This window comes from Callospermophilus lateralis, chromosome 8 (genome assembly GCF_048772815.1).
Source record: "Callospermophilus lateralis isolate mCalLat2 chromosome 8, mCalLat2.hap1, whole genome shotgun sequence".
Taxonomy (NCBI): Eukaryota; Metazoa; Chordata; class Mammalia; order Rodentia; family Sciuridae; genus Callospermophilus; species Callospermophilus lateralis.
Genome location: NC_135312.1, coordinates 32,874,322 through 32,896,898, shown reverse-complemented (window position 1 = coordinate 32,896,898; position 22,577 = coordinate 32,874,322). Strand labels below are relative to the sequence as shown.

At 39.4% G+C, this 22,577-nt stretch overlaps 1 protein-coding gene across 5 annotated transcripts in view; it reads left to right on the top strand.

Annotated features, from left to right (window-relative positions):
- Positions 1 to 22,577, top strand: part of Atp8a1 (ATPase phospholipid transporting 8A1) — a 213,305-nt gene that overhangs the window by 136,286 nt on the left and 54,442 nt on the right. For all 5 annotated transcript variants that reach the window (XM_076865343.2, XM_076865340.2, XM_076865342.2 and 2 more), the window contains one exon: positions 8,517 to 8,689. In XM_076865343.2, coding sequence (XP_076721458.1) covers positions 8,517 to 8,689 — 173 coding nt within the window. The remainder of the gene's footprint in view (positions 1 to 8,516; positions 8,690 to 22,577) is intronic.

Below are 22,577 nucleotides of genomic sequence, written 5' to 3'. Positions count from 1 at the left end.
AGAATATGCCAGCAAGACTAGCCCTGTGTGTTTTCTCTCATCATCAGTTATTTTTAAATCAATATATTTTTATTTGATTATCTGTGCAAAAAAAATATACAAAGAGAGAAGAAACTCCACATAAGTTTGTAACTGTCAAAGGAGTTCTCTCAGTTTGGAGGCAGAAATTAAGAGATAAAGAAAAACAGCGGGTGGTTTTATGAATATTTCTTCTCCTGCCATGTGCCAAGAGCTGTGTGCTATAAGAGAAAAGATAATACTCTCATTCCCAGAACTGAAGGGCAAACAGTTTCCCAGAGGTTTTTTGTTTTGTTTTGTTTGGTATTAGGGATTCAGTTTTTTTTTTTATCTTGAAACTTAGAATCACTAAGTTGCTGAGACTGTCCTTGAATTTACAGTCTCCTGCCTCAGCCTCCCAGTCATTGGGGTTACAAATGTGCACCACTATGCCAGCCAGATATTTTTTATATAATCAAAGAATTAGCTGGTAGAGTTGAATGTTAGCAGTCAAAAGGCAGGTTGACGTAAAATTGGAGATTTCACAGGAAAACTTAAGATGATTCAGTAATACGCTCCCTGGGTTATGCAGTAGTCCACAGCATGCCGATGTTTCTTCATTATGGGTTGGTACCTTATAGTAGGTTTTTGGGCTTTCTTCGATGTTGGCTTTATGCCAAACTCTGAGCAGGGCACTTTCTTCACAAGTAAGTAAAGGAGTCAGCACATTTTATCACTGCAGTCACTCTAAAAAACAGATGTTCCCCCAATCTCACTAATGATAAAACCTCCATTCAAGAAGTTAGGTAACCTGTCTGAAGAAAGAGCCGGCAAGTATCAGCAAGGATGCAACTCAAGCCTCTCTGATACCATATTAATACTCTCAGGAGTGAATCAGATGAAAAGACAAATCATAAGGAGTAAGACATGAAATCAACTTATTCATAATGCTTTTTTTGTTTGTTTTTTGTTTTGTTTTGTTTTTTGGTACTAGGCATTGAACTTAGGGGCACTCAACCACTGAGCTATATCCTAGTTCTTTTTTATATTTATTTAGAGACAGGATCTTACTGAGTTGCTTAAGGCCTCACTAAGTTGCTAAGGCTGGCTTTGAAATCTCAGTAATCCTGCCTCAGCCTCTGAAGCTGCTGGGATTAAAGGTGTGCCCCACTGTGCATAGCTCAAATTGCTTTTTCATGTAATATGTGATATAACCTTTTCTAGAAGGCTGAGCCTGTGTAGCTGCCTAATCAAATCCAAGAGGGGTTAAGAATTCTTGTGATCTTAAGTTAGTGGTTGAAAATGCTTCTTATTTCTTGTTTAATTTTTCCATTAAGGAATTTTTCAAAGTAAAGCATATAATTTTCCCTTTTCAAGGTAGATGAAAATGTTTAATTACCTTATCTTTACCTTGGACTCTACATCCACCTGAAGTTGAAGAGAACTTTGAGTTCTGAGCCAAAGGGTATGTTTTGGCTTCTGGAACTTGGTTCTTTACAATATAGCATCATTTTGTGTCCAGTATTATCAGTGCCCAACAAGTATCATGTGTGCCCCAAATGTTAGCCTCCACTTTCTCACAGCCCAGTTTTATGTGGCTGCAAATTTGTACATTCTGGACAGAAAATGCTTTCTCTGTATTAGTTCGTCATCTGTCTGCATGCACTCATGAGTTCTGAAGAGTAGCTCGGCCTCCAGACAGTTACCTTGTTTCAGAGGATTCACCATCTTGGTTCAGCAAGATTTCTGTAAGAGTTTCTAACAGTTTACTGCATTTTGCCCTTTCTAAGGAAACAATGTGGAAAATTGTGGTGCTGATATTAAGTGGGAAGTACAGGCTTCATAAACTTAAGTACCTATTCACAAAGGTGAAAGTTATATGTCTTTCAAAAGTGATTCAACATTAGCCCTGATTTTATGCTCATTCACTTAATTCGTAAAGGAAAAGAACAAATCCAAGAACAACAAAAGTGCCTTAGTTCAGTCTAGCTGCTATAACAAAACTACCATAGACTGGGTAGCTTTAAACAAGAAACATTTATGTCACACAGTTTTGGAAGCTGGAAAGTCTAACATCATGTTATCAGCAGATTTGGTATCTCTAATGGACCTGCTTCCTGGTTCATGGTGTCTTGTGTTTTTCACATGATGGAATGGGAAGGGAGCCCTCCAGGATCTCTTTTATAAAGACATGAATTCCATTCATGAGGTCTCCATTCCTTAATGTAGTCACCTCCCAAATGCCCTGCTTCCTAATATGATCATACTAGGTATATATTTCAACATATGAATTTTGGGAGAACATCAAACATTCATCCCATAACAAATAAATCCATTATTAAACAATGCCTCTAAAAATCAAAGTGCAATTTCCAGAATTTATATATATATATACATACATACATATATATATGTATATATTCATATATTCCTTCCTGGGAATAGAAACCTTCTTGTAATATAAGTTTATCATCTGTCCTGCACACACTTTGTAGATAGCTAGGGATAAATACCAATGCCAGATACTTATTTGTATTTGGACCCAAACACCAAACTATGTTTTGAATAAATAAATATAGGTAGGCTTTTTTTCCTTTTAACTTTTTTATTTGGAGTTACCCTTGCTGATGGCTGTCCTCTGTAATATATATGAGCAATCACACATTATCAGCTGTCACTGCAAGTAACTGTGGCCCCAGAGCAAGGTGTGAGAGGCACTACCATTAGGCAATGTGTGTCGGACTCTGCTCACTTAACCTTTCTTTGCTCTGTCTCTGCTCTGTGAACTCTTGGCTAACTGTCTTCAAGTTGAAAGCCATGGGCTTTTCCTTCCCTTTCCTTAGGGACACTTCCACATTCTCCACTAGGGTGTTCCTTGGATTTATTCCTAAGTAAAAATATCTTTCCTGTAAAACCTCTGAAAGGAATCAGGAAAGAAACAAAGGGACTAGACACTGGAAAAGAGTGAAAAGAGACTTTTTTTTTTTCTTTTTTTGGCAGGTGCTTTTCTGCAACATTACATTTTGGGCCATCAAAAACATAGTTCTTAGGTGGCCTAACATGTTCTTTGCACATCTGGCCTCTGGGTTCTTTAGACTGTTCCAAGCAGAGTTTTGCCAAAGTGAAAATGACAACTTGTGTACTATGATACTTTTCAAACAAATCAGGGCTTCCGATGTAGTTCAGTCTAAAACTGTGTCAGGTTTCATTGTCTAAGGCGCTCTCTGTGATTTTTATCAAGGGTTTCCTTGTTGGAGGTCATGTAAAAGTAATGAAAAGATTACAATAAGGCTTCCAGTCTCTGATTTCCTAAAGATAGCTGTTGTGCTATATTATTTTATTGGAGGGTGTTCTGTGAACATGTTAACTGTTTGCCAGGCATGTTTCTTATAAATCCAGTAGATAATCTTTACTTCTTGGTCAAGTGTTATACCACCTGGATTGATCACTAAGTTGCTAGTCTAGGAGTTCATCCTACTATACTCATTAGATAATTTTTTATTATTTGAGGGAGAATTAGATGTTGAGGCCATGCTGGATCCTAATTACCTCTGTGCTCCATGTCCTCTATAATAAGAAAAGCACAGTAACATTTTCTTTATCCTAACTCAGAGTGTCCGAGATTATACGAGAGTTTTACAAGCAGCAGAAAACCATCCTCAAAGTAGTCACAGGAGAAAGCCAACTGAACTTCCCACAAGGTGTTCTGACATAATTAATAAATGAGGTCATTCTTTTATTATCTCTTCATCAGGGCCTCATCCCAAACAGAAGGTAGCGATACAAACACAAGATACCACACATCATGCCATGTTATAAAAGCAGAGATGAAGTATTTGGAGAATCCAGAGATGGAAGTCTTCTCAGTCACCCGTAGGACTCTGGGAAATAGAGTCAAGGGAATGATTCTCGGCTTACTTATTCATGAACTTTAAAATAAGAAAATCATGACCTTGTTTGTAGGCTTAAAGACCCTGAAAAAAAATAGGGCCCATGGGGAGAACGAGGAAAGGAGCTAGATTGTTGTTCCAAATTCAGCTCCAGACTTCAGGAGAAGGGGAAGTTTAAGGGAAGAAAATTGAAGGAATTTGTTCTTGCATCAGTGTGTGAATGTTCTCGGTGAGGGAGGTAGACATTTGCTGGGTGACAAGGGCCAAATTTGTAATCAGGAGAGAAGAAAAGGCCTGGAGTAGCCTGCCCTCTCTCAAAGGGGCCTTTTCCTTTCTGTGCTATCAAGACTGAGGGGAGAAACCGTGTTGATTGCACTGAAACTGAAACAGGCAAGACAGGAAAGCTTGGTGGCAGGTTTGTACTGGGAATGCCTTGCTGTGTAGGGTGCTAGGCACAGGGAGAGTGGACTGGAGTGGCGACTAGAAAGACCCAGTTGGTGGTGCACACAAACCCCACATCACCTGTGGCTCCTCCTTTACCTGTCTGGCCACCTTCACTCTGGCCTGACCCCTTTCCTACTTGTCCCCCACCAACTGCCTTTACTTCAGAAGGCCTCTCTGGTACTGTTTTATATTCAGCCCACAAATAAAAACATGCAGAACAAGAGGATACAGACCTTGGATCGTGTTGTGCTCTGTGGTCTTTGATCCTCTTTCTGATTTAGCTTCTCAATTATGTATCTTCACTTTCACAAGTCACTAAGTTTAAATATTTAAACATTTCCCCCTTCAGTAGCCAAAGAGAAAAACAAAGCAGCAGCTAATACCGTAATAAATTTATCTGGAGCTACAGGAGATGAGCTTCAATGCAATATGGCCATAAAGTATGACTCCCAGGCTTAGGGGAGAAGCAATCGACTTTCATAAATAAAAGAATTTTAAAATACTCCCGGCAGTAAATAAGGATAAAACATAACTTGTAACTTGCAGCACACAGCCAAGAGCAGAGCTACTTATAAAACTGTAAACTAAAATAGGAACATGTTTGCAGCTCTGTCCTTGCTGTTACCTTCACCCTAGGAAGGCTGACAGAAGAGAGGGCTGTGGGAAGGTGTCCACTCCCCTCCTGAAATGTTACCTCTCTTTGTCTCCTGACACCTCTTGATTTGCTGAAGATCTGTGAGAGTCACCAAGGAAACCCAGGGGTACTGATGCCACAAATAAGAGAGTTTGCAATGAATGTTAAAGTGTGAGAGAATGCCTGAGAAAGGAGGGAGAGTGGGGAAGGCAGGACCCACAGTGGGTCTTAATGAGGACAGTTCACAGTGCTGGGTCCACTTGACTTGCCTTTTGCAGCTGATCTTTAAAGAAACTTAAAGTTCTCCCAGAGTCCTTCTCAGGTTTCATTTCAGGTTGTCAGCTCAGAAGTCACTCAGGCAATAACTTAAAACAAAACAAAACAAATTACAGAAGCAGTTTAGTGAACAATGCCTGTGTTTGAAAGACTGTTGAAGTATTAAATTATTTGTTCCCTAGAAAATTAGGGAATAGGGCTGGAGAGGTGGCTCAGTTGGTGGAGCACTGCCCTAGCATGCAGAAAGTTCTAGGTTCAACCCCCAGCACCATAATAAATAATTAAATAAATATGTTAAAAAAAAAAAAGAAGAAAAGAAAAGAAAGAAAGGAAAGGAAAGAAAATTAGAGAACAAGGAAAAGAAGATACATATTCATTCACTACCTCCCTTCCTCTCCCACCCCCACCCCCATAATAAAGGGGAAATGGAATGCTGACAGTGGAATGAAATTATTATTTATCAGTTCTCTCATTCAATAACTACACTTCCTGAGCACATGTGATTACAGGTACTATTTGTTTCGGGGAGGCAGGTTAGTCCTGATCTCTCTCCTCAAAGGACGCAGGGTTTTGCTAGCAAAGGCTGAGTTACATGGAGTGACCCAGGAGCTCCGAACATAGGGCAGGCTTCTGGCATTCCGGGAGAGGGAAATGCAAGAGGCACGATGGCAGAGGGTGCTGTGAAGGACCCTAGGTGAGATTAGAGTGTGGGAAACGGTAAGAACCATTTTAAGGAGCTTGGAGGTCATCTCAGCAGCAGCAAGAAGTTCTGGAAATATTGTAGAGCAAGAAGAGACACGATTTGTGTTTTAGATTTGTTTGAGAGCTCTATTGGTGGGAAAAAAAAAAAAAGATGAAAGGCAAATGAGGAGGGAAACAACTAAAGAAATGGTGTGGGCATTCCTTGTATGACTTGCTCTGCCTGGTACTTCCAAAGTATGGTTTCTTTTTCCTGGATTGGGCAGAGAAAGACAAGCTAGCACAAAAATTTAATTCTGAATTTAATTGCAGTTGGATTTTGATCAGGGAACTAAGATATAGGGCTGTCTCATCTTCTTCAACGGCAGAAGGGAGATAAATAGCACCTGTGCACAGGCTAAAACTAAGTGTGGACTTAAATGTATACATATAGCCCTTAAAACTGTGACCAGTGTGAGCCAGGCACCATAGCACATGCCTGTAATCCCAGTGGCTCAGGAGACTGTATAGGAGGGGATGGCAATTTCAAGGCCAACCTCAGCAACTTAGGCCTTAAGCAAGTTAGCGAGACCCTGTTTCAAAATTTAAAAAAAAAAAAAAATTAAAAACAGACTGTGGAAGAGGCTCAGTAGTTAAGTGCCACCAGATTCAATCCTTGATACCAAAAAAAAAAAAAAAAAAAAAGTGCCTGGTGTAAAGCACATACTAAGTATTTTATGTCAGTTCATTGACTTCCTTGTTTGTTCATTTACTCAATCTAGGGTAGTATACTATAAATTGTCATCAGTAAATTCTGCTTAAACAACTTTGTGGGTATTTTTCACCTCCTTCTCTTAAATCCTCTTGGGCCAAACATTTCCAGCAGGAAATAGAGTAAGGCCTGTAAATTAAAACAGCCCCCAATGTAAAGTGTGAACAGAAAATTTCTCGAAGAATTCTATCTGGTGGTCCTTTGTGTCACTGTAGGTAATGGGGAATGGGGGAGAGGGGAGGGTAGCCGTGAAGCTGTTGAGTGAAGTTCCAGTGTCGGGAAAGTTGGGCAGTCTCATTTTACAGTACAATGTGGTCTATTATTTTGATAAACAGATTCTGAAATTCCAGAACGTAGTGTGAACCACATTTGAATACATTTACAGAAACACCTTCGAAAATCCCCCATATAAAATTTTAATTACCTATGCCTTCACCTCCCTCTTTGTGAATTAACTGTGAAATGACTACGCAACACCCTTAAATTAGAACATTAATTATACAAGCTATCAATATAATAAAAATTATGATGTGAGTGTATTATATTTTTATCATACCTGTATTTTATTATATAAATATATATTTTATTTAATATTTATAACTAAAGACGTAGCCCTCAGAACAATGATCTAATAGGTTCACACACTGAGGTTCACACACTGGGATGGAATTTGTTAGCAGAGTTTTGTTCCTTGTGTTTCCCTGTGCAGGGACAGTGTTGTGTTCCTTCACAATGTTAGGGCTCATTGAAACAGGAAGTTGACTCCATTAAGTTATAGGAAGTCTATAGGATTTGGGGAGAAAAACTAAATATCTAGAAACTGTTTCCCTCTGAAGAGCTGGGAAAGCAATTCTAGACAGAGAAAACAAATGCATCCCTTCTGTAAGGTGGAAGCAAACAAAGCTTTTCTTAACAGTGAAGGTTTTCATTGTGTCTAAAAGTGAAGTCTTCGTTGGTGGGAGGGTTTCTTTTATTTGATCCATCAAGATTATCAAACCAAACTGGGCACAACAGCACACATCTGCAACCCCAGTAATTTGGAAAGCTGAGACAGAAGGATGGCAAGTTAGAGGCCAGCCTTGGCAACTTAGTGAGGCCCTAAGCAACTTAACAAGACCCTATCTCAAAAAAAAAAAAAAAAAAAAATTAAAAAGGACTAGGGATGTGGCTCAGTAGTTAAGCACCCCTAGGTTCAATCCCTGATCAAAAAAAAAAAAAAAGATTACCAAGCCACATGTCACCATCTCTAGCTAAAATACAGTATCACAAAATTATGATTAAAGTTGTAGAAGCCAATTCATGAAGTGGCAAGAGATTACAAATCCTGCATTTCCTCCTCAAGGTTTCTGTGAATTAAATTTCAATAGCGTTGAGTACTTTTGAGAGAATACCCATAAATTATTGAAATTGTATTCCCCAACTTTTCCCCTTGGTTCATGGCAAAGCAATTTTGACTAGTTCATAAATTAGAACAGTGGTTTGGTTTTTAACAAGATAATTTACTGAAAATATTCTTGCCGTATTGTGATTGTGTGGTTAGAATAATGAGCAAAGACTGCAGAGTCAGCCAAGGAATGGGTAACCTGCGGTCCCAGCCCAGCCCTGCTGCCAACAGATGTGTGACTTCCGTGGAGTTTGTCAGATAACCTTTGTCCAATCTCTTCTAAGGGACTATTGTGAGACCCAAATGAGTGAGAGTTTGCAAAAGCAATTTGAAAGATAAAAAAACACTAAAGATAACTAAATGTAGTTACCAAACATCCTGAAGGCATGTGAGTAGAACAAAGGGAGTAAATGTTGATGGACTTTGTGTTTAATATTCCAGGCAACCAGGGAAACCCTCAGTCGGCACTGTACTACCCTTGGGGATGCTCTTCGGAAAGAGAACGATTTTGCTCTTATAATTGATGGGAAGACCCTCAAGTATGCCTTAACCTTCGGAGTCCGGCAGTATTTCCTGGATCTAGCTTTGTCGTGCAAAGCTGTCATTTGCTGCAGGTAAATTCTCAATGTTGTCAGATTTCAATAAAAGCGACTTTATCTTTTGATCAAGTTTTTGATCTTTAAAAGTTTCTTGAAGTTATCCTACTCAGAATCTGTAAATGTGAGGTTACCCAATTCATTCACTCAAGACCTGAGGTTCACACACTGGGATGGAATTTGTCAGCAGAGCTTTTGAATGTGAGCCCTAACAATCATCAATAAGTATTATTCATAACTTGAATCCACAGTTTTCTTGCTGTTATTTGTACTTAAAATTGGTTATTGGGGCTAGGGATGCAGCTAGTGGTAGATTGAGCATTTTAATGCACAAGGCTATCACTTTAATCCCAGCACACATATTTGGGGGAAAAAAAAAAAAGATTATTTACCTGCATTTTCATCTTGGGCTATTTCTGTTAGGCTTCTGTTTTCTACACTTAAATCTTTGATCCTACTGCCAGAATTTGTTTTGGGGGAATAGCAGGATGGGAGGTATAAACTGGGTCATTTTCCAAATAGCCGAGCATCTTTCTGAGGGCTCATTACTGACTCTATGGTCCCTTGCCTGCTAATTTATAATATTGCCTATATCCTAAATTTAAATCTTCTTTGAGTTATCGTGTTCTAATCCATAAAATTGGTCTAACTAAAATCTGAAATATGCTCATGACAATGCCCCATCTCCTCCCTTCTAATCACCATGACACCTAAGGATTTTCCTCTTTGTTGTCCACTTATTGAATCTTACCCACTGGGCAGACTAGGCTCAAGGTCACGCTTTGTCAAATCACTTTCTCGCCCTGTGAGACAAGGTGTTAGTAGGCTTCCAAAGAAATTTCTCAGAATCTGTGCATTTTACATTATCTTTAAAACTGTCATTTGCTTTTGTTATTATTTTTTAAAAAGTTAGAATCACTAATAAAGTGTTATGTTTTTAAAAACTTTGGGAAGGGGGGAAGTTCTGGACTTAGTCACTTAAATATCCTGTATATGATTTTATCTCTGTACTTATGATTCATACCTTGTAGATATTCCTAAATTTCAGTTGAAATATACTTCCTGAAATAGGATTTAAAGCATACTTAATGAGTATCCTATGTAAGCATCACTTCAACTTATAAACTTAGGTCATATTCAGAGAATTAAGAGCTGCCTATTATTCCCAGAAATCTATTTTAGCCATAGAATCTATTTTTTATCTCTTTGGCATATGTTAATAAATAATGTTATTATAAAGCTTTTGGAAAACAGACTGTGCAGATGTTTAATGTTAGTAACAATTAGGTTCTTTGCCTAATCATAAAGAAAGAGTTGGAAATGATTTTGACTCTTATTTTTACTTGGGTAGCCTCATGCTTTTTAAAAATCTGCTTTTACAGTGACTTTTCTTGGTTCCTTGCTAATATCTTGACAAGGTCTTGCTCACATTTGGCTCTGACACCCTTCCATCAGGATAATTTTGTGCCAGATTTGGTCACTTAATCATTTTCACTAATGGGTTCATAAGGATCAAGAAAAGATTGCTCAAAAGCACAAGTGTTAGCCTAGGGGCTTCTACTTGGAAATAGAACACAGAACAGAAGACAGGGCTATGCAAATAAAGTGGCCAGTTTCCTTAAGAGGGCATCCATGTGTGCCTGCTGTGTGCTGGGCACAGATGCTGTGCTTACAAAGACGAGTAAGACTCACTACCTGCTGTCCTTCTTGCATCTGACGTTTTGTTTTAAGCAGAGTCACAATGGGTTTGAAAGACGTGGGAGGCCAGTTTTCGTAACGCAGTCTTTGCAGCTGAGCTTCATTTTTGAAGCATTGCTTAACACAGTACCTCCCACCATTCTTCAAAAAGTTGAACCACAAAATTAAACAATAGCAGAAGGAGGGAAAAACTAGAAAGCAGAGTCAAGGGAGAAGAAATATGTTCTGTGCTTGTGAAATTCCCTCCCAAGATCCTTGTCCTGCATGCTCACAAGTCACATGGATCTCAGGGCTCCGCCAGGCCCAAGGGATCCTAGGAGGGACTCACACACACTCTGCCATACACGTGCAGCTCAGCGCTGAAACTGAGCTTATAAAGATGTGGGTGGCCCCTTCCTCCCTTGGTTCTGTTTTATGCATGTTTGAGGACCATGAAGGTCCCTATGCAGACACTGAGTTTTATTTCAGGGTTTTGTGTGTGTGTGTGTGTGTGTGTGTGTGTGTGTGTGTGTTTTCCTTTAAGTAAAATATCTTTCCTCAGCATTTTTTTTTCTTTTTTTTCTAATTACCTTCATGCTCTCTTTTCCCATAAGGACTATGGTTCAGCTTCCGCCCTGGCTTTGAGAATTGGCCTAAGCCTCTAATTACATCAGTGCCACTGCTGGATTTATGTCTGTGCACCTTCTTGGCCTGGTGCCTCTTGACATTTAAACTATTGGCACAGACCATCTTCTTGTCATTTCACTCTCCGACCTCCAAGTGTAATTTCCATGATAATGCCTCTGTCACGCGAGGGGAATAGGTGGGCAAGTCTGTGTATCATTCTTGGCGATTAAACCCCAGTGTCAGTTCTCATTTCTCAGATGATTGCAATCTTCCAGCCTCAGGAAATTCTCCATTTTACTCCATTAGATAGACGCTCCAGATAAATACCGAGTATTATTTCAAAATACAGTACGGTACTGTTTCCCAAATTTGTCTGCGTTCATGCTGGCTTTCTGGGCTTTTCCCTCAAATTGAAGCTGCTTTCCATTCTACTGCCTGTCAATCTACACACAAGAAGATAATTCAGAACCAGACCTTCTGCCGTCTTCTTTCTAGCCACAGCCAGAGTGGAAGCAGCAGGAAGAGACTTCCTGTAATGGATAATAGTCTCTCCATGTTCCTCCCATCTCCAGGATTACATCAGCCACTTTCCTCCCTGACATTATCAGCATCCAGGGCAGAAGGCAGTTTTGAGTGTTTGCCTCATTGACACAGTTATACAGATGAGCGTTTGCCCTTGGGCTTCCCTCTGGACGGAAAGAAGCCAGTTGCGCTCCATTGGTAGTCATCACCCCTCTCACCACCATTTTCTGAAGGGAATATCCGGAGACAAGACTAATCCCTCCCCGGGCCCCCAAATCATTCAGGGCTTTGGAGTCCTGGTTTTGGTTTACACAATGTAGGTTGCATGTTATACCTCAAATATGTTTGGTGAAGCATGTCAGACCCAAGAAGTAGAATGTGATCTGTTTTTATCAGTGTTCACAGACGCTGTGTGGCTTGTCTTTTCACCATGGTGTTCATTTCCCTGGGTAACCTGAGCTATTTCCTGGGAAGCATGCACTCACTTTTCAGGTAGTTTCTGATACATGTTCCATCAGCATTTTAGGGATGCTTCCTCCCTCTTACTCCCATTCTTTGTTGTTGTTTTTTTTTAAGAGAGAGAATTTTTTTTTAATATTTATTTTTTAGTTTTCGGCGGACACAACATCTTTATTTGTATGTGGTGCTAAGGATCGAACCCGGGCCGCACGCATGCCAGGCAAGCGCGCTACCACTTGAGCCACATCCCCAGCCCCTTACTCCCATTCTTTTAGGGTACTTCTTTCCTTCTACTTCCCTGGTCAATCCCATTGATTCTTATTTGTGTGATCATTGATACTCTGGAAGAATATTTGTTTCTTCCTCCAGGAGAAACACACATGCACACAAATAGGTGAGCTCACATGCACCATTTTAGGGGCTTCACAGAACCCCTTAAACTCCTTAGACAAGAAGAGAAAGGAAAAAACTTGCTGTAGGACTCATGGAGATTTGTGGAGATAGCTGAAATGAACAGCTATCTCAAGGTTCTAGATAAATAATTCCTGATCTCGGTCACCAGTGCCTTATGACTTGAGGTCTTATAGTTTTTATAGTTGATATCATGGCATTTTGACTGGAGATTCAGGAAACGCTTGTTCTGACTCTCCCTCTCTGGCACTTTGGATACCTACCCAATAGAACCTCACTGGCCTTGGTTTCATGACCTGTGAAATGAAGAGATTAGAATTTAGCCACGATAACAGTCCTCCTGGGGACCTAGACGCATGAGCAGATAAGAGTGAAGCTATTCTGACGTGGAAACACACACACACACACACAGAGACCCTTCCTGGGGCATTCCATCCCAGCTTGAAAGCATCTGGGTCAGAGGACCTCCCATCGCCCTTGCAGTTTCTGGATGAACTCTACTCCCGTTGGCCACTCTGCCGGGAATAGCCTTTCTACTGCTTAGATCAGCCGAATCCCAGGGAGCAGCTGCTCTGCCTCTTTTACTGTTCCCTCCAGCCGACTGGGAATGTTGCAGTGAACTGTTGCTGTGTGTTAAATAGCGTGTGGTTTCTGAGGTCCTCATCAGTTCACATAACCCAGCCTTTCAAAGAATTTTACATTTTTTCTGTAGTTGTCAGTTTAGTTTAAACATATTTTGAAACTTATGTTCTGTGACAGTTGGTTGAAAATTGGCTTAGAGCCTCCAGCTTTTAGACTGTCTAGTAATCACCGTTCTTCTACATAATTTATGTACTCATGTCTTCTGAAAAGCAGAAGTTAAATTGGAGTAAGCATTTTTCCCTACTTGCAACATCCCTAATCAAAGTTAAACCCCTCTTTTAGGCCATTTTCCCGTAGTGCTTAAAAAAACACTTGACTTCATTGAGCATCGTCACTTGGGAGTGGCATTCCAGGCCAAACCTTTCACCTAACTCTGATCAAAGGTTCTCCAAGAAGAGGTCTGAAGGGACACTTTGAATATTTTCTGTCATAGCACGAGTCCATTAAATAAAGGGTCAAAGGCAGATCTACTTCTTGAATCTCTTGGGATTGTCTTTAGCTTTCAAACCTTCTCTAAACAAATGTTCTATTTAAAAGGTAGTCATAAGCACAAATGAAGCTAATAAATGCTCTACAGACATTCCTGTAAGGAAAAGAAAATTGTGAGCACCATTGGATGCCAAGCAGATGTTTGGCTTTGAAAAGACAAACTGTTAATGAATGTCAACATTATATTTGCTTCCAAGAAAATATGAATAAATGTTGGAAATGGTGAGGGAATAATTTCTTTCATGTAAGTATGGCTAAAAGAGGACACGGAGAATAAATTTTATAACTTACAAAAATGCCCACATTTTGGGCTGGGGATGTGGCTCAAGTGGTAGTGTGCTCGCCTGGCATGCGTGTGGCCCGGGTTCGATCCTCAGCACCACATATAAACAAAGATGTTGTGTCCGCCAATAACTAAAAAATAAATATTAAAAAATTTCTCTCTCTCTCTCTCTCTCTCAAAAAAAAAAAAATGCCCACATTTTTATTTAACATAATCATCTGCTCACCCCTGCCCATCTCATTTGTTTGTCTACCTGGTAATGTTAAAGGAACTGCATGTCTGTGTGACAGCCTAGTAGCCAGTGCTGATGTGCTACAACAAAAAGTCCATTTTTGACAGTAAAATAACTACAAATACATGAGAAATGGAAGTGCTAGTGAGTTTCACCATAATTCAACATTGTATAGTTTTAGATGTGGCTTTTTAAGCCACCATCACCTGTACACACATACACACACACACACACCCCTTAACACAATTGCAGATTATATAATTCTGGCAGAGTTCCATTGTACTGAGCAGCACATAGACGTAATTGCACACAAACTGAATTTTTACCCAGGGCACACACTTCTCACCCAAACATGACCTATACCCCAGAAGCACTTTCATGCTTTCTTTAGTTATTAGCCTTGACGGGTAACTGCTATTTTGATATCCATCACCATCCTTCATAAATCATATCTCATTCAGATGATGCTTTTTCTGTTTCATATTTTACAACTTTGAATATGCATGTGTATCTCCCACAACTACATTCAAATCCTTGATGAATTTTTTTCTCTGCAGCAATTTTAAATGCAGAAATCTAGCTTTCCACCAAATACTTCCCTAAAGCTTTGCATAAATCGATAAACTAGGGCTCTAACATAGTCTTCAAATACAAATCTGCCTAACACATAGCTTACAGTTCTCCTTCCGTTATGATTTGCTAAAGACATGATACGTGAAACAGGTGGCATACCTCTGACCCATCAGTCTGTTGACCCTATTGTTTGGGAAAGGGAAGCAGAGTTAGTTTGGTGTAACTGGTTCTCCATGGACCAGGATGATTTCCAGTGACACTTTCATTTTATTAAGTCAGTGTGGACCATACTAGGGTTCCAGGTTTCAAGACCAGGCCAGAGAGTAGGCCTGGCTTTTCCAGCAACTATTGGGCATACAGCAGAGAGAAAGGAAACAGTAGTCCTAGGAAAAGATGGTTTTGAAAAACAACAGATGTGTTTCCAAGGAGAGAACCAAAAAGACAAGAAATGGGTGTAGAATAGGCTTTTAGTTGAGGCATGAATGTTCCAAGTAGCATTCTCAATAGAAAGGGAATATTGGATGGAGTGGGCCAACGTTTTCTAAAAAGGCCTGGATAGTAAATATTTTAGGCTTTGCTTGCTGTACAGTCTCTGTCACATTGTGACATGGAGTTGTTGCCTCAACTCTGTGGGTAGAGTAAGAACGCTACTGTAGGCAATAAGTACTGTAGGCAATATGTAAATGAATGAGTGTGGCTTCAGTGCACTTTGAAGAATAAAAACAGACTGCTGTCTAGATTCAGCCCTGAGACATTCATCTGCCCAACCCTGGAACAGAGTGTCTGTGGCTCTTGAGTGGCCATGGAAGGAGCTGATTCTGACCAAATTTTCCTAAAATCCTGATGGAGTTACCCAAGCCTTCCTGGTTTTCCCAGGGAGAGAGATTTCCAGGCTGTTCCTTCTCTTTACTCAAAAACTGAGGCATTTGCCCATCTTGCCTCACCTGACTTATGTCCCTTTCTCCATGACACCTCAAAAATGACTGATATTCTTTCTATGGTACCAGTCTGGTAGTCCTGTGGAATTTCTTTCTCTGTGCTTTTGGTCCAAGAAAACCCCTTAAAATATGGATATTTCCAGAAGTCTGTTTTAAAATAAGGTGTCAGTAGATAATTTACATATCACAGCAAGAGAGAGATAGGGAGCTTAGGGCCTCAGAAGAATCTGATCCTGCTCTGCAGTGCAGCATCTTACCGCTGTTCTGGGGGTGGGGGAGGGGGCTGCCAGGAAGGGGTTAGAGGACATGCCAGCAAGGGAACCAGGCAGGAAGATCTCCTTACTAGTCTCTTCCCCAAGCAGTAGTCCTCCTAGAATATTGAACTAAAGAATATCCTTCCTTGATTTTTTTTTATATTATGGTTTGCCCTTTATCCCCAGTTCCATTCTCTTCATTCCATTTTAGGAAGCATTGGAAGTATTTAGCATGTTACCATCTGTTATGGTTTGATACAAGGTATCCCCCAAAAGCTCATGTGGCAATGCCAGAACATTCAGAGGTGAAATGATGAACCTGTGAACTGAACCTGATGAACCTGAACAGTGGATTAATCAATTTGGTGGATTAATCATTTGAATGTCCTGCTGGATGATAACCATAGGCCAGTGGAATGTGGCTGGAGGAGGTAGGTCAGGTTGCCATGCCTTTGGGGCTTATATTTTATCCCTAGTTCCCACAGTTCCCCCCTCCTCTGCTTCCCAGCTGCCATAAGCTGAGCCTCTCTCCTCCAGCACGCCCTTCCACCTGGAGGTTCTTCCTCACCTCAGGCCCAGAGCAACAGAGTCAGCCAGCCATGGACTGAGACCTCTGAACCACAAGCCCTAATTAACCATTCTCTCCTCTCAGTTGTTCACGTCAGGTATTTTGGTCCCAGTGATGAAAAACTGACCACCACTCACACCATCCATCTGCCCTACTTTGTGTGTCTATGAAAAACATCTTATTCTGTATCTATTAAATTGGGGCCTGGGTGTTTGTTTATGATAATAATATTCTAGTATAGCTTTTTGCCCTTGTTATTGTTTTTGAGGCATGTCCATGTCACCAAATGTAGAACAAGCTCTCTTCTGCCTGCTGCTTATCATTATACCAGTGCACATTGATCTCTTCTCATGGTGTTAGCCACAGAGGTTGCCTTGGAGTCTTTGCTGCCATGGAAAGGGCATCAGTGAACATGGCAGGAGTTTCCTTAGGCTGTGTATATAGGAGAGGAATGGGGTGCTTGGCTGTGGGGTATATGCCTCTTTCATTCCAGTCAGAATTGTTGCAGTTCTCCAAAACAGCTGTGCTAATGTGCACACCCAGATCCAGGTCAGAGGGTTGTTCTTTCCCTACCTGAACCCCAACACTTGGCTTTCCCGAATTTATAAATTTGCCAGTTGGATCATTGTAAAATGGCACCTTGTTGTTTTGATGTTCATTTCCCTGATTACTAGGGAAGTTGAACATCCTTCATATCAAGGATTCACCTCCAGAAATTTATTTTTGAAATTTATTCTTTCATTCACCAGATGTTTTTCTGGCACCCACTATGTGCCGGGTACCTTTATAAGTGCTAGGAAAAAAAAAAATCATCCCTGCCTTCACTTCTACCTTTTGTTCAATAAAACAAACACAAATATTTAAAAGGTAATAATTGCTTATGTGTATACCTGTGAATGGTAACAGTTGATATACATCTAACAGATATATGTAAACTCAATGGTAATATTGCCATAAAGGAAAAGCTGGGTTTTCTGTCCTTTCTTTTTTTTAATTTATTTTTTATTAGTTTTAATCAGTTGTACATGACAGCAGAAAGCTTTTCAATTCATTGTACACAAATGCAGCGCAATTTTTCATTTCTCTGGTGGTACACACGTGCAGTGATACATGTTCCTAGGGTAATGATGTTCATCTCATTCCACCATTTTTCCTACCCTCATACCCCCTCTCCTTCTCTCTCTCCCCTTGGCCCAATCAATGTTCCTCCATTCTCCCTCATACACACCCCATTATGGATCAGCATTCACTTACCAAAGAGAATGTTCAGCCTTTGGTTTTTTGGCTAACTTCACTTAACATGATATTCTCCAACTCCATCCATTCACCTGCAAATGCCATAATTTTATTCTCTTTTAATGCTGAGTAATATTCCATTGGGTATATATACCACAGTTTCTTTATCCACTCATCTTTTTAAGGGCATCTAGGTTGGTTCCACAGTTTAGCTATTGTGAATTATGCAGCTATAAACATTGAAGTGGCTGTGTCATTATAGTATGCTGTTTTTAAGTCCTTTGTGTACCACCCGAGGATTGGAATAGCTTGGTCAAATGGCATTTCTATTCCAAGTTTTCTAAGGATTCTCCCGACAGCTTTCCAGATTAGATGCACCAATTTTTCTGTCTCACCAGCAATGTATGAGGGAGTGTGCCTTTTCCCCCACATCCTCGCCAACACTTATTATTGTTTGTATTCTTGGTAACTGCCATTCTGACTGGGGTGAGATGAAATTTTAGAGTAGTTTTGATTTGCATTTCTCTGCTAGCGATGTTGAACATTTTTTCTTGTCCTTTCTTATGTACAAGCATTCTTTGTGTGTTCTGGATATCAGTTTTTGGTTGATTGTAATTATAGCAAATATCTTCTAGTGACTCCCTTCTTAATTCTGCCTCTGGTGTTCTTCCTTGGAACAGAAATCATTGACTCTGACATGGTGGACTCTATGAAATTCTTGTATGGTTTGTGTCTTTGGGGTATTAGGGACTTCCCACACACAAAGATACTCTCGTACATTTTCTCCTATTAACTTTACAGCTTTATGTTTTCCATGTAGGTCTTTAATCCATATGGAGTTTATTTTTGTCTATGGTATGAAGGAGGAGAAATCTCATGTTATTTATTTCTACACAGTGAGTAAATTCTCCCATTACCACTTACTAAACAATCCACTGTCCCCGCTGCTTGTGATGCCATATGGTATAGCTCTTAGCACCAGGGCCAGACTCTCCAGAATCCAGGCTCCACCTCTTAGAGGCTGAGTGACAAGTCACTGAATTTCTCTGTCTTTAATTTCTTCCTCTTCAAAATAGAGATGAAAGTAGTCGTTCTCCTGGAGTTATTAGAAGTAAATGAGTTCATACATGGTACCTACGATTAATATTTTTGTTGCTCTTATAAGTGGAATCTAATTTTGTTATAGCCTAATTAACTATTTCTGATGAGGAATACTGTCACATGTAAAAATTTCTCTCTTACCATTATGGCCTTTTCTGTGCCTGTATTCTTTTTTGTCTTATATTGAAATTGCTAACTTAGCTTTCCTTTGTTTTCTATATGCTTGTCCTTTTTTTTTTTTTTTCCTAAATCTTTTTTGTTCATTCCTTCTGTCTGAATCCAGACTGCTTCAGTCGAATCCTAGCTTTGCTGGTTGCTGTTTTACCATAATTAAACCATATAATCTCTACACCTCCATTTCATTATTTGAAAAATGTCAGTAATAGTGACCTGTCAAGTATTGTTCTGAGAATTGAATGCATTAAAACAAGTAAAGAACTTAGAACATAGTAGGTGCAAATGAGCATTATCAAATCAGTGTCATAAAATGTATCTCTTTTAGACGCCACACTGCTGGATCTTTTTGTTTTAATCCAAGCTTTCAATCAATTTAACCCATTTATATTCATCCTAATTATTATTATTTTAGACTTCATTTCTTTAATTTTATTTCATTTTCCTTTTGTTATACTTTTTGTCTCTTTCTTTCTCTCCCTAATTACTAGTACTCTCTAGATTAGATCTTATCCTGCTGGTTTGAAAGTTTCATACTCTATTCTATATGTGGCTATTTCTGAAGTTTTATTAATTATATTTGTGCATATTTTCTCCTTTAACTGTATGTATATATTAGTATCTCTTCCTTTCCCTGCACCCCCATAAGAGACAGGAGCTGAAGGTAAAAAAGTAATTTCATGTGTGCACACAGTGCCCATCTGATCTTGTTTTGTTAAGTAATGTCCTTTTTCTCTTTAGAAGCTTTTGGAAATTTTTATTATTATGAATTTCACCATAATGTATCTGGGTGTAGAAATTTTTTTCTCATCTTTATTTTTGGCACTGTATGAGCCCTTCAATCCAAATATATATATACACACACACACACACACACACACACACACACATACATATGCATAATATATATATACATACACACACACACACATATGCATACACACACATACACATATATGATACATGTATGTATATATAATATATATACACACCCAGATAAACATACACAGATATCCTTCTTTGTTTTGTGGAGTTTTTTTTTTGGGGGGGGGGTATACCAGGGATGTATACCAGGGCTCTCAACCACTGAACCACATTCCCAGCCCTATTTTTTTTCTTTTTTTTTTTTTTTTTTAGAGACAGGGTCTCACTGAGTTGTTTAGCGCCTTGCTTTTTGCTGAGGCTGGCTTTGAACTCGGCAATATTCCTGTCTCAGTCTCCAAGCCACTGGGATTACAGGCGTGCATCACCACGTCAGCCAGTTATCCTTCTTAATGCTATTAATCAGTTTTTTTTAATTTTTTATTCTTATATTTTGTCCTTGGACTCCCATATTTTATGTGTGCGCACGCACGCGCAGACACACACACACTTTTATTCCTCCATTTCTTTTCATTTTTCTCACAATCATTCCTTTAATTTTCTAATGTCTTCTAGCACATTTTTTATTCAAACTTTCAGGCCCTGTCATCCTGATTTGTCAGTTCACCATTGGATTTTTTATTATAGCAGTAATATTTTTATATGACTATTTCAATTGGGTTTTCATCGTAACTATTTATTCTGGTTGCGTTTCTCTAAACTCTTCGCATATTTCTCCAGTGTAGTTTTGTTATGCTTCTTTTAAATTCTTTTTATATCTGTTTTTACTAACTCCACTTTCTTGGGTGCTGGGCACTAAACACAGGGCCACGTGCATGCTAAGCAAATATGCTACCACCAAGCCACACCCCCAGCCCACACCCCCTAGCTCTGCTTTCTTTAAGTGGTTGTATTTCTTTTCTGCTGACAGTCTTCTCCCTTAGGTTGACCAGAAAGCTTTCGCTCTCCCAATTCAAGGCAGAACTTTCCTGTGGTCTCAGTTTTAGGGCACTGGGAATATACTGTTAGATTTTGGATATTTCGCTTTTTGAGCATGTTATTTGGGGACCTTTAAGTTTTCACAAGTTTTAAACCAAGACAAAGTTTGCAGTTGCAACAAGAGAGGAGCCACTTAGTTCTATCCAGCCCAGTCCCATCCACCTCACGATGGTCACCCATCCCACCTGGGCTCCTGTGGGGTGCCATGGAGAGGAAAGAGTATAGCAGGAAGCTTTCCTGCCCAGTTGTCCCTGGCATACCATCTCTTCTTCAGGTCATTTAGTTACTAACACATATTCACCACTCCACATTTCCCCAAAGGCTTCTCACAGATTTTGTTAGTTGATATTTGTGACTCTGAAATTTACTGCCCTCCTGGCTTCTTTAGGGTTAGATTCCAGTTTCTGTCAATAGCCTGAGCTGCAGCTTTCCATCGACCACTAGGTTTTTCAGGGGTTTGGGTTTGTTTTTGGTTTCCTCCTTTTTGTTTGAGGGGAATTTATTATGTGTTTTGTGGTGCTGGGGATCAAGCCCTGGCTGCGAGGCATGCTAGGCAAGCCCCCCACTGGGTCACAGTCCTGGTCTATTTATTTTTAAGTTGAGCGTTTCCTTGAAGAAACCTGTCTATATGAGGAATATTAAAAAAAAAAAAGGGGGGGGATGCTCTTAGAATAAAGGGCAAGATGGTTTTCTTCCAATAATATAATATAATAATATAATATAATATAATAATATAATATAATATAATAATATAAGACTCAGCCTCCTGAGTCTCAGCAATCCTAGGTGTGCACCACCTCGCCTGGTCCAGCTTTGCACTCTTTTCAAGTTCAATTCTAATTTTGCAGGCAGCATATTCCACTAACTCCACCAGGATATCCCACTGTTCTCCCAACTTACGAGTATCTAGAACTTATCCAATAATTTTTCTTTGAAAATCTTCTTCCTGACTCTTTATGGGTAGAGCTTCATTCTTCCAGTCACCTGCATGTGAAACCTCAGAGTCACCTTTGAAACCACTTATTATTCAGAACTGCCTCCTTTACCTCATGACCTTCCTTGTCATTTTCATGGCTTTTGTCCTGGAACATATTCAGATAGATGGAGAAACAGAGAGAGAGAACAGCTTTTGAGCAATCCAAATTAATATTTTTTCGATGCTGCTTCTACCATATTCTTTTCTGTCTCAAAGCTTTTAACATTTTCTGTTGCTCACAGCTAGCAGTGACATTAAAATTTTTTTATCATGACCTACAGAGGCATGTGATCATCTTGCTCTAATCCATTCTGAATATACTCATTTTCCTTGAAGAAGTAGATATTTCCTTCTCCACCTAATAATTTTTTTTTCCTCTTTCCCAGCCATAAGAGAAAGCCTACAATACCCAATATCCTTTACGTAGTTGCCTATACACTAGAGAGAGCAAATTATGCTGATTTGCTTCCTGCAGTACGGTGGCATAATGAAATGAACTGCTTTCCTATAAAATTTCCAATTCAGTTCCACTACCATTTTGATATCTGCTATGTGCTACATACAACACTAGGTTCAATATAATCTTTTTCAGCATTGCAGGCAAACTACCTTACCTAGTGTGAATGCAATAATAAAATTTTCTACTAGGAGTTGTTTTCTTTTTAGTGCCATTTTGTAAAGTATGTTGACCAATTAGTAGTTTGGAAAATCTGTGATTACACCCATATACATAATCAAATATACACTATCAATATATGCATTCCCTACTGAAAAAAAATACCATCTGATTCATTGAAATTGAAGGCAGTAGCAGTTTATCTATATGACCACATAAATTCCACAAAAGAGAAGTTTTCTATCTAAAGTACATTGTGGAAAGAAAT